At 32.2% G+C, this 11678-nt stretch overlaps 1 protein-coding gene across 11 annotated transcripts in view; it reads right to left on the bottom strand.

Moving 5' to 3' along the window:
- Positions 1 to 11678, bottom strand: part of LOC120777969 (ankyrin-3) — a 57011-nt gene that overhangs the window by 30708 nt on the left and 14625 nt on the right. For 6 of the 11 annotated variants that reach the window (XM_040109591.1, XM_040109593.1, XM_040109599.1 and 3 more), the window contains 7 exons: positions 10891 to 11185; positions 10797 to 10817; positions 10214 to 10599; positions 9938 to 10149; positions 7368 to 7572; positions 4918 to 4944; positions 657 to 816 (listed from right to left, as the gene is read on the bottom strand). In XM_040109591.1, the coding sequence (XP_039965525.1) occupies positions 657 to 816; positions 4918 to 4944; positions 7368 to 7572; positions 9938 to 10149; positions 10214 to 10599; positions 10797 to 10817; positions 10891 to 11185 (1306 nt within the window). Of the gene's footprint in view, positions 1 to 656; positions 817 to 4917; positions 4945 to 7367; positions 7573 to 8435; positions 10150 to 10213; positions 10600 to 10796; positions 10818 to 10890; positions 11186 to 11678 lie in introns of those variants that run through there. The other 5 variants (XM_040109592.1, XM_040109594.1, XM_040109597.1 and 2 more) reach the window with 2 other exon arrangements.

Raw genomic sequence — 11678 nt, 5'->3', positions numbered from 1 at the left:
ATAATATAAATATCTCAAATAACTATCTGAGACACGCGGGAGCTGTGCACTTCACAAAGAGCTAAATCGGTTAGCTATCTACCAAAAAGGAGGGCAATCAGTTCATATGTAATTTTACCTAATAAAGAATATTAATTGCATAATGAACAATACTTTTCATAAATAACCACAGACCTGTCGCAATATTTCATATAATTTCCCATTAACCTCCATATACATTTATTTTTAAAACCTTTCATATAAATTCTATAACATTGCAAAACGTCAGTGCGTGCCGCTTCCTTAAATGCCCATTGAGATAAATCTAATAGCAGAAACAGCGAACCACGTAAACAGCCCTCATACGACCTATCTTATGAGAGCGCAATGTAAATGATCAGCCAACACCGCTTCTACCGCCCGCTTTTCCCGTAGAAACGGGTCAGCTGATTGCTCTCTCACAACGCAGGGTTACCGTGTCCATATACTGTAGTAATTATAAAAATTGTCCTCAATATGTTTGAAATTTTATTAAACTAACTCTAAATCAGAGTCGAATGCTATTATTGACAAATTTTGCTCGCTACGGGCGGCAACTGAGGGAGTGAGGAGCGGAATTCGCTATTTCTGCTATAACTGTATAAACATAAAGGTTGTAGTGAGATCTAAATACGCACTTGTATAGTTCGGTTGCCATTTTGGTAGCCTCGGATATATTCCTGCAGTCCATTAACCAAAATCGTGCAGAGACAGTAGTCGTAAACGAAACACAATCATTCACGAAGGTCAGCGGTGTGGAGCCAGTAACGTCTTCCCATTGCGCGCGAGACGGCCCGCCTAAATCAAGCGACACATACAAAAAAGACAATGCCACAAAAGTAAGATCCTTGCGTCAACGAGCATATCCAAGAAAAACATGTATCTTATAATTATTGTTTTTTGCTTTTCTACTACAAATTCATTAGCAAAAACTTAAGGAAAAAGAGTTGTAAAAAATGTTTTCAATAAACCAAAGAAATAAAACAATTATTAAAATGGTGTCGCTGTTAAATGAAATGAACATAAACACAAACCAAAAAAGCTTAATGAAAAGCTTCTAAAGTAGATAGAAGAAACTTAGTTAGAAACTGTGAGGTATGGATGCAAAATGTTAAACTGAGGTAAAATCGCAATTGTCAAGCAGATTTGTAAGTTAGCGCTAAATAGCATTAAATATATGTACACATATATATATATATATATAAGTACGAGTATATTGCTTTCAAAATGGTTATACTTCAATAAACAGATCAGTTTAAAGCTATTTTATCGCTATTATACATATTTTTTTTAAATATTTTATTTCGTTTTCTCTAAACAACCTCTTAAAACATGCGCTTTATTAATTAAAATCAATGGAATGTGAATATTTTGTTGTTGTTTTTTTCGTGTAAGTGTCTGAAGGCAAAAAAAGTATTTAAAAAATCATGAGTAATAGCCAAATTTAACATAAATAATTAGAAAGTAAAATTCGTATAAAACTAATTTGGAGAAAGTTAAAAAAGTACTGAAATTGAAAAAAAATATGAAGTCGAAAAGTTATAATTAAGTTCATAATGCATGAAAATAATGTGAGTTATATAAGCTGCGCCGGTTTTTTGGCATATTTATGTATTTCGTTTGTATTTTTTGTTCGCAATAGCTGAACTTTTATGAAATTGCTGTGATTTGTTTCTTGCTTTCGAGTGAAAATTTTCGAATTATGTGAATGAAGAGCACTTTTCAAAATATCACAACACTATTATTTCGTTAGAATGTATGCAAATTCCAAATAGTTTCGAATAATGTACGGGCTCCCCTTTTCAGAAAAGTTCTCTTTGGTACCACAAACAGTAGAAAATTCAAATTGTTAGTTTCAAAGTTACATTTGTTAATTCATTTTATTTTTGACATATGTGCAAAAGAATTAAGTAAAGGTATAAAAAATTAACATAAATTAAATTCGAAATTAATACATTTAGATAAAATTCGGTAATAAAATTGACTTGCTAATGCGAACCTTAAACGATCAATAAGAACTTTTGTTTATTCGTGCATTTCGATCTCCATCTTTTTCAACATCTAAAACGTATTTCTAATTATAAGGGTAGATTTGCTTATTGACCATATTGTGGACTGAGAGTAGTTCCGTCATACATTTTTGTGTATTTCAAATAATTTTTGACAGTTCTTGACGCAGAACAAGCAAAACAAGCCTGCAAGCCTGGCCAGTACACTTTAATGATTGATCACACTGTTCTCGTCTTCTATTCTAATATTGCAAATTGGCAAACTTGTTAACTCAGCTAAAACCGCAGTCTACGCCAGTAAAGAAGAAGAAGAACTTAGTCGTGAGGAACGAATTTTTCGGCTTTGTGCACAAGCCTCATTATATAACTGTTTTCCTCTATTGTAATTATTTCCCCAATCATTTTAGGAACAGTTACAAACACTGCTAAACATTGAAAATTTGCTTGATATAGCTTTGAAGTTCCGAAATAAAAACTAAGTTTTTGATATTCTATTGAAGTAAATGCTACACTCTCATTTTATGCAAAGCCCCTGAATGGATCAGCTTTATATGTCCGTTTTTTGCTTTTTCGCTAAAAATGTCTAGAAATTATATGTATTGAATTTCAAACTTTCTAACTTAATTAAAATCAGACAAAAATATTCACATACCTCTCAAAAAATATATGTATACATACATACAATCATAAAATTTGCAAAATAAATTTCAATGGTGTACAAAACGATTTGGAAATAAAGTAATTTGCTCTTTAATTGTATAGTAACTGGTGCAATTCTTAATTAATTTCAAACGTACATGCATATGTACAAAATAGAATAACTTTCGCTCTAACAAACGCATCAGAAAGTTAATAAACCATAATTTTAAACAGCTCGTTGGGAATGCTAGGAGAAGTATGTATGTGTGTAAATGTACTTTAGCCCAAGTGAAATATCTTCCAAAATTTCGGATTGTCAGTGAAAAAGTATGACGGCGTCTGTGATTCTTCTACCAACTAAATATTACAATATTCTCAATGGTAACGTCTTCGACTTTAAAACTTATCGTAGACACACTACAGAAGTCACGCCCACAATGTGATTAATTCGTCAACATGAATTGCAAAGACAACCAGTTAAGGGAACGTCTCAGTGTGAAATTTTCGAGAAATCGATTGCAATAGGATAGTATACACTATACGTTTTCTCAGAATGGTGCTTTTCAAAACGGTTTCCACTCTCAGAAGAAAAGTTTTGAAGAAATCTAGTTCCAATTTGGAGAGAACATTTTTACGTCTATCATACGAAAAACTGTCGAAAAAAGCCAAAATTCGATACATTTTGTTCAAATTCCAAATTCCAACATTAAAAAAAAAAATCGCGAAAATCAGTGATTTTTTGGAGGGTCACACTGTGACGATCCCTTAAGTCTAAAAACACGCATTTGTTAATTGTAACATGCTAACATCAGAATAATAAATCTTTGAAACAAGTAATTTTACAGTTACTGTGCGTGCATTTCCCCAACAGCCAATGAGTAAGTTAGATTTAAGTAAGCTTAATTTCGGCTAATTCATTCACATTTCTTAGGGCTTACTTGATTTCTCCCTATCGGTTTGGCTTAATCAACGAAGTCGTCTTTTTTGAAATAGTGTTTGCCTATAGAATGGTTTTCATTTTTTTGCCTTTCTCTACTTCATTTAATTGAGCTATTTTGCATAAAATTATTATCACGAAAATCATCTAACATATTCTATTTCGTTATAAAAATTATAATAATAATAGCATTAAAGTTCCAAATTAAAGCCAAATTTGTAAGAAAGTGTTTAAAATTATTTTGGACCAAAGAGTAACTTGCAGTGAAAACTGTTTTTTGTGATTATTTGTCATATAATGTGAAAAGGCAACCTAACCTATTTGTGCAGAAATTTATGGAAAAACTTTTTTTATTTCAGTTATAAAAATCGCGCTTTGTTTACAAATTAAAAAATGAAAGCAAAGCTTAAAGATTTAATTATCTCTTATTAGTTAGTACTTTAATAGCTTATACATTCGCTGTGCATTCGTGTATAGCTCGTATTTAATATCAAAACAAGTAAATGGTGCTTTGCCTTCGAAATTTATGAAATAGCCTCCAAATGGTTTAATATTTATTTTAAATTATGCAGAGGTTGTCTGGTGAAATAAAGGGCGTAGTACATTTTATTTACAGTGATTCAATTACAGAGCATAAATACTACTACATTATTTCGGAAATAAAGGCCGTACGAACATGTTTGAAGGAAAACTTTTCAGATTGGTAAGACGCGGCGGATTTTAAAACTGTATAGCGGTATATTGTACATACATACTTATATTTATATTGAATTTGCGATCATAATTTTACAACTTGACAACCCCAGCATTAATTTAATGAAAAATTTTGAAAACGACTCTTAAGACATTCGCTTACTTAATTATATGAAATGCTGAACAAATAATAAAATTAATATAATAAAATTTGCGCATTTGTGAAAAAGTAAAAGCAAATCAAACTTATCGAAATGAAATCCAACAAACCAAATAAACTTAGGTGGTACATATATTTCGTAGTTAAGTTTTGCTTCAAAGCATATTATATATTTATGTATTGGAATATTATAGAAATTGGAGCTGTTTGATCGAAATCGTAAAATTAATCGTACATATATTCATTTCAGTATTTATTAAACAAAAAATTTTCTTGATTTCGTGTAATTAATTATTAAAATTTTTTTTCTTCATGTTTTTTCAAATTAGATTTGAACTTTGGGCTTCAGATATATGTATGTAAATCTAATAACAAATAACTCAAAATACAAAAATGCTTTTGTCTGTCTTAATTGAACTTGAAATTTCATACATGTTTGTGATTTTGAAATTGCTAGTTACCTTTTAGAGATCTTTTCCGAAACACACCTTCAATGATGGAATAAAAGAATGGTATGCGTGCACATATGCATTTACGCATTAGTACAAAATTATATACGAATCGAATACATTTTGAAATTTAAATCAGAGAAAAACAACAAAGGCAATCCGAAAGAAACGAAACAAATTTTAATAACTGAATAAATTTCTTAACGAAAAGCCAAACTCGAATTAATCAAAAATTATCGAAAAAGGAACGAAATTATTGTTAACCTCATATTGTTGGCATATGAGTCGATTCCATATGTATGTAGATATGTTTGAATGCATGTATATATGTTTTGGTGTGTGTGTGTGTGTGTGGTGTTACAAATGTATGTGTTTGTGTTAATTGTAGATGCAAGAAAGTTGGGATTGTACAAGTGTTGCGTATGATCTGGCGTACGAATTTAGTTTATGGTATTTAAAAGAAAACCAAATCTTATGCGAAGTAATACATACAACCATAATGTGATAGAATGATAATTGGATAACAATTTAAGCGAAAACACGCAATTTTTTTAGATATTATGCACTAGCTTTTACTGACATGTTGAGTATGTGATTATGTACTTTTTACATACATACATACGTATCAATAAAATCAGTATGCTGTATGCTCACTAAATAAACATTCATATTATATAGATTATCTACTAAATAAGTTATTAAATTTCTCTTGTTTAATTCTTTATTTGCTTGAAGCAATTTTTATAGTTGTTGGGTACATGAGCGCTCTATAATTACAATATGTTATTAAATGACTATCCTAATATCTAAAAGGGCATTTATGTACTTCACTATTAATAAGAAATCAAAATATCAAACGAAAAACATTTTAAATAAAAATGAAGGAGTGTGTAAATGCAAAATGCTGACTGATGTCCGTTCTTGTGTATTCACTGGTAAAATTTCTATATATTTGAGTTGCTCCCCGACAACTGGGGGATATAATATTATAAAGACAACAAAAAGCAAACAGAACACGATGGACAAAACGAGTGGAAGGTGAATACTCACAGGCACCTAACAACTCAGCAGCTACTAACCATCAAAATGCCTTACACCGCAACACGGTCGACTAAATTAAACAACCAGCTGCTTAATCACGTGGTGAAGTATTCATTATTAAGTGCTATAAAAAGTCAATGATTTCAGCTCAACACTTCCGTCAAAATCGCTTCGATTCTGACGGATCGATAAGTAAACGTAAATAATCAATTTCTTCGAGCTCACGAACCCTTAAGTGACCTGGTTTTTGATTAACTAAGAATTTCTGATGCTAAGGAATTAGAATTTATCTGATGGATCACCAAGTAAACTTAAATAATCAATTTCTTCAAACACTCGAACCTTTAAGTAACCTGTTCTTTGGTTATCTTGGCATTTCTCTGTTAAGGAAGCTTTGGAGTCGTTTAATATCTAAATCGCTAAACTCATACACATAATTAGTACATTATTTTTTTATTTGAAGCGCATGTGCATATAATTTTATATACATTTATATATAACGCGGTATATTCGGTTAAGGGTCACTCTCTTTAACTCTCAAATTTGTACTTTTCATACCGAATCTCACACTTGGAACTGTTACTTACAAATTGCATAATATTTTCCGCAAATTTGGCAACATAATAGACCCTACGCCGGCTTGTTGGGTCAGCTATGAGTTCTAACTTGAAAAAATAACGAAAAACAATGAAGATGCACACACACATATGTATATATGTATATATGTTAGTATTTAAGTAAATCGCACGTATGATAGCTTAAATATTGATATGGATGGCTTTAGCACATAGAACAGGTATTTACTTCTGGCAAAATACATAAATGTACAAGTAGAAAATTAAAGAAATAAATGCAGTTGTGTATACATAATGTACATATCTATAAATGCATATATGTATTATATATGTATTGATCATAATAGTTGATGTTGCTAAACCGTTACATAACACTATTTTGGGTGCGATTCAGAGGTATTCAAACTTGGTATTTGGGTCTGTAGGGAGTTTAAATATCAATGACTGAAATGTCTCTCTCTCTCTCAACATAACCACCGACTTAAATGGTTAGGAAAGTAACAAAAAGATTATACAGAATTATGTGAGTATGTAGTTTATAGAAATAAATTTTGTCATTTTAAATATGTAAAAAACCAAATATAAAGAAAGTTAAAGTAAGTTAGTAAAGAATCCAACTAAAAACAATAAAATGAACTTAACGCAAGTACAAGTATTTATTCAAACGAACAAATAAAGACAAACGTAAATTAAACACCTAAGATAAGTTACAAATACAAATCTTATTTTAAGTAAATATTAACGAATAGTTGTTATTTTATTTATTTTTTCATCTCCTTCTTCAAGACTAATTTGAATTTGCTAAGGCTCGATTATAATAGAACGAAAAGAACTGTGTAAACATACCTGTTATAGAGCAGAGTAGTCGTAGCGTGGGTGTATTGCCGGAATATTGATTTATCATGCCCTGGCTATGTGCCTTGGGTGCTGGCATGCTCAATGTGATGGCCTTATGGAATTTGCGACGTCGCGGCTCGACCGTTACAATCGGCGAGACGGCCACACCGCGGCCAAGTAGTTTAGCAGTTAGATCTGGATCGACTGGTTGTGCCTAAAATGAGGTAAACACAAGAAATGATCGATACATTTTTGTGATTACCATTGCAGTTATTTTATGGTTAACTATGAGTTTTCGCTAACTTAGCGTTTTAACAAATGATTATTTCAACATGAAAATGGCCACTTAAGACTAAAGTATAGTACAAGTGTTGCGAAAAGTAGAACAAAGCAAGTAGAGCGTATTGAAGCGACAAAGATATGCATTTGCTTAACAGATAATTTAGAGAATTAACGAAATTGTGAAATTCCTGTTTTCAATAATTGTACAAAAATTGTGTGATTTACGTTACTTATAAATTATATTATATTTCCATTGAATTATACGTGTTTATATGAAATATAAGAAGCTGTTTGGGCTTCTGAGCTAATTGCTGAACATTTTCCTACATACACACATGGAAGCGTACCTCATATGTATGTATGTATGCAAAGCGCTCACTTCTTTAATATAATGTAGTGCAGTCTACTACTTGCATCGGCGACTTGTGGTATTACAAATGTTCAGGCCCATTAGCTTCCCAATAAATTTAGTTTTCAAATAAACTTTAAAAACTACATTGTTAATGAACTTTTTACTTGTATGTTTTAAGGTATTCTAATTATAATAATAATTATGTTCTTAAGGGCCGTTGAAAAATCATTTTGTATACGACTATATGCGATATATTATTTTAAGTTGCTTTGGCACATTCGAGGCATACTAATCCAGACCCAATTGCATAAACTATTTACTGTGCGAATTTGTGTTGTAACATTTTACAGGCATTTTAACTTATTAAGGCACCGCACGCTTGCTGTGTACCACTTCTTAGAAGCGTAAAACGTTTAAGTAAATGCACACCAACAAAAAAAAACATTTTGTTTTAAAGTTTATATTGAAACTAAATTTATTGGGTATTTTTGATTTGTCCATTAAGTTTAACTTTAATTATAGATATAGATATTGAGTAATGACTAATTAATGTTAGGTATAGAACATACAAATGATACATACATACGACCATACACAAACATACATATGTCGAATGGGATAGAACAAATACAAATATTACTCAAACGAGTCTAAATGTTCTAAATGTAATAGTGCGTTTGTTAATACATAGTAGACGTTACTTATTCGTTTAGACCAGATTGATTTAGTATATATGTTATATTCTACTGCTTATTTCTAGCCTGTTGATAATAAATTGCATTGCATTGCTTTCTTTCAAACATTTCATCTCACAAATTTTTACTTGATAATTTATAAAGGAAATATGGAGGAGAGGATAGCTTCATATTTATGACAGCATGTAATCAACATTGCACTTAAGAATCAATCAATCAATAACAGAACAATTTATAATCCATTTAGCAATATAGTAAAGGTTCGAAAAGCTGTGCCTTTTCAATACCAATGTGCTTGCTGCGTCTGTTGATTAATAATTCCATACAATTGCATTTCATCTTAGTTTACCAGCCACTTAATTCTTTTGATTTTCAGTTATTTCATGAATTATCCACTTTTGAAAACTATTCTCTTTCTGTTAGAATATTACTTTGTTTGTATGTTTGCGCTGCATTTATTTGCTGTTATATTGTGCACTTTTTCTAACTAAAAATTGTGTATTTTCGCCTATTTTAAATCAAATTGATAGCACCTTCTCTACTCATATGAGCGATAAGTAATATCTACTAAGCTCTTTTTTGGATAGTTTTAAGTGATAGACTAGTTGCTTGATAGACTAGTTGCTTTATAGTGTGAATGCCGAGTTCACCAATAACATAACTAGCATGTTGAAAAGTAGACCACAAATAGTGGATTTACAAAGAATGTAGTATTTACCTCTTACAATATAAGTGACTTTTTCTGAGACATATAGTATCCCGTCAGATTACGCAAAATAGCAATAATTCAGTAAACCGAAGGTATTTTTCATAAAATAACTCCAGAACATACTAACTGTACTACATTCTGTTGGATGATGACTTTATGGAGCATAACCAAATCTTATGTTTACGTTCAAATTCTTCACCAGTATGGTAGTTTTCGGTTATGTATTATCCATAATATAAATGCATATTGATTATGTTTTATGACATCATAAATCATCATAAGAATAATTGATATATATGTAGTATATATTTAACTGTAATGTTATTTTGTTCTAATTTTATGCTAATTTTCAAAGTTAGTTATGATGAATATATATGCTTGCTTATATATGCGTAAGCATTTTGTATATAGCTAGTAATAATTCTATTACATATGGTGTTTACCAAATAAGTGAGAAACGCTTCTTCTTTGGAACATGATTAACGCTGATTTTGCGCAATTTTTCTGGTGCAACACCTTTGCGTGGTTTAAAGAGATTTACCTGCAAGCCCACTTTGATCTTTTTGGTGAGTGCACCTTGCGGGAAAACAGCTTGTACTTGTGGCACCACTGTACTGGATACCATGCCTCCCTCGGGTCCGATGGCATGCACCTCTTGGCGTATACGGGAGACCACAGCAAAGTATTGTGGAAAGTCATAGGTAACAAATCGACAGACATGATTGCCACCTTGCTCCTCAAGTTGTGCGATTTCTACGAATATCAAAAAAACGTTAAAAATGAAGTACATACTTCAAATGTTTTGCTAATAGTTTACCTTCGGGTTCGAAACATTGTTGCAGCACATCATGCATGATTTCTTCCGAATTATCGACGGTGTGCTCTCGCCAGGTTTCGCCATTATCCGAGCGCAAAATTATAATTTCACGTTCTTTGCCACGGAGCGAAGCAAAATGTGGTACTTCCATGATAACGGGACCAATAAACTTGGTGGACACAGGGCCCAGCTCCAACACACGACTGGCTAAAGCTTCGCCCTCCATTAGTTGGGGTGGATGCATGGTGCGTTGCGGTTTAACATAACGGCAAGTCACACGCGTCGGCTGGCAAGTGGAGCGCGAAGGTATAATCATGCGTACGCCACTGTGACGGCAGCCACGCATGGCGCCACCACGAGCATCCACCAGAAACGATACAAGGAAACTGAAAGATTAAAATGAATATGTTTGTGATCATTATAAACAGCAAAAGAGCAAAGATTTCGATGATAACGTGCATCGTTTATTTAAGGAGTTGAATAGGTAATTCTTTAATTGAACTATAAATTCTTATAAATACACATAAAGTCTCAAAACAAGTGAAGGTTGTACGAAATAATTAGCTAAAGTTGATTTATATACCTTTTCCAGGAAAGTTTTCGGCTGCATGTAAACAGAGTTTCATAAGTAAACTTCCGTGTTCAGTATTTTTCAGACTTTTAATTTTGCAACTCACCTCATATATTTTTGTTCCTCGTTGAGACCATTACCCATATAAATACCGTCCACATAAGATTTCCCAATGCCATGTACTTGAGCCTTGTGTGGGCTTATAAGCTCTTCTGCGATGGCCTGCGGTTGCGATGGGCCTCCGACTCCACCAGCATACTCCGCACTGTGGGTCATCATGCGATTGGAGTCGATGCGTTCATCACGTGTAACATCGATTGGCAAGGAGTCATCGCCTAAAGATTTCATTTCATCAACTGTCAAATAACGGTAAGGCTGATCGGATAACATATTATCTTCGCCTGGTGGTGGTGGATGTGTAGTGGTAAGTTGACGAGTTTTAATATTGTATTTGTTTGGCATTCCATTACAATCCGATTTTTTTTTCGATTTGTTATTGCAGTTCATTAGCGGTGTCGGAGCAAACAGTGCAAAAAAAAATTTTAAGAAACATAAATGAAGATATGCAAAGATTTATTTTTAATTTGTATGACAAACACACATGCATAATTAATAATCTTTCGGATTAAATATGAAAGCTGATAACGCATTTGCAGTGAAAAGAAACTTAACTGAGGATTATGGAAATAAAATGCTCACATATATGTATGTATGTAGTTGTTTATAAAAAATTTAAATGTTGAAAGCGCACAGCAGATTAGATATCTAATAATTACTATATAGGAAGAAAGTATTCAGATAGCAGACTTATAATTTGGACGCTACTTTGGACGTTCCAATCAAAGTGGTACCCCTCTAAAGCAGTCTGCTAGTAAGTTACAGGTCTATACGCTT

This window comes from Bactrocera tryoni, chromosome 5 (assembly GCF_016617805.1).
Source record: "Bactrocera tryoni isolate S06 chromosome 5, CSIRO_BtryS06_freeze2, whole genome shotgun sequence".
NCBI lineage: Eukaryota > Metazoa > Arthropoda > Insecta > Diptera > Tephritidae > Bactrocera > Bactrocera tryoni.
Note: the sequence above shows the minus strand (reverse complement) of the source record. Positions and strands in the feature narration are given on the sequence as shown.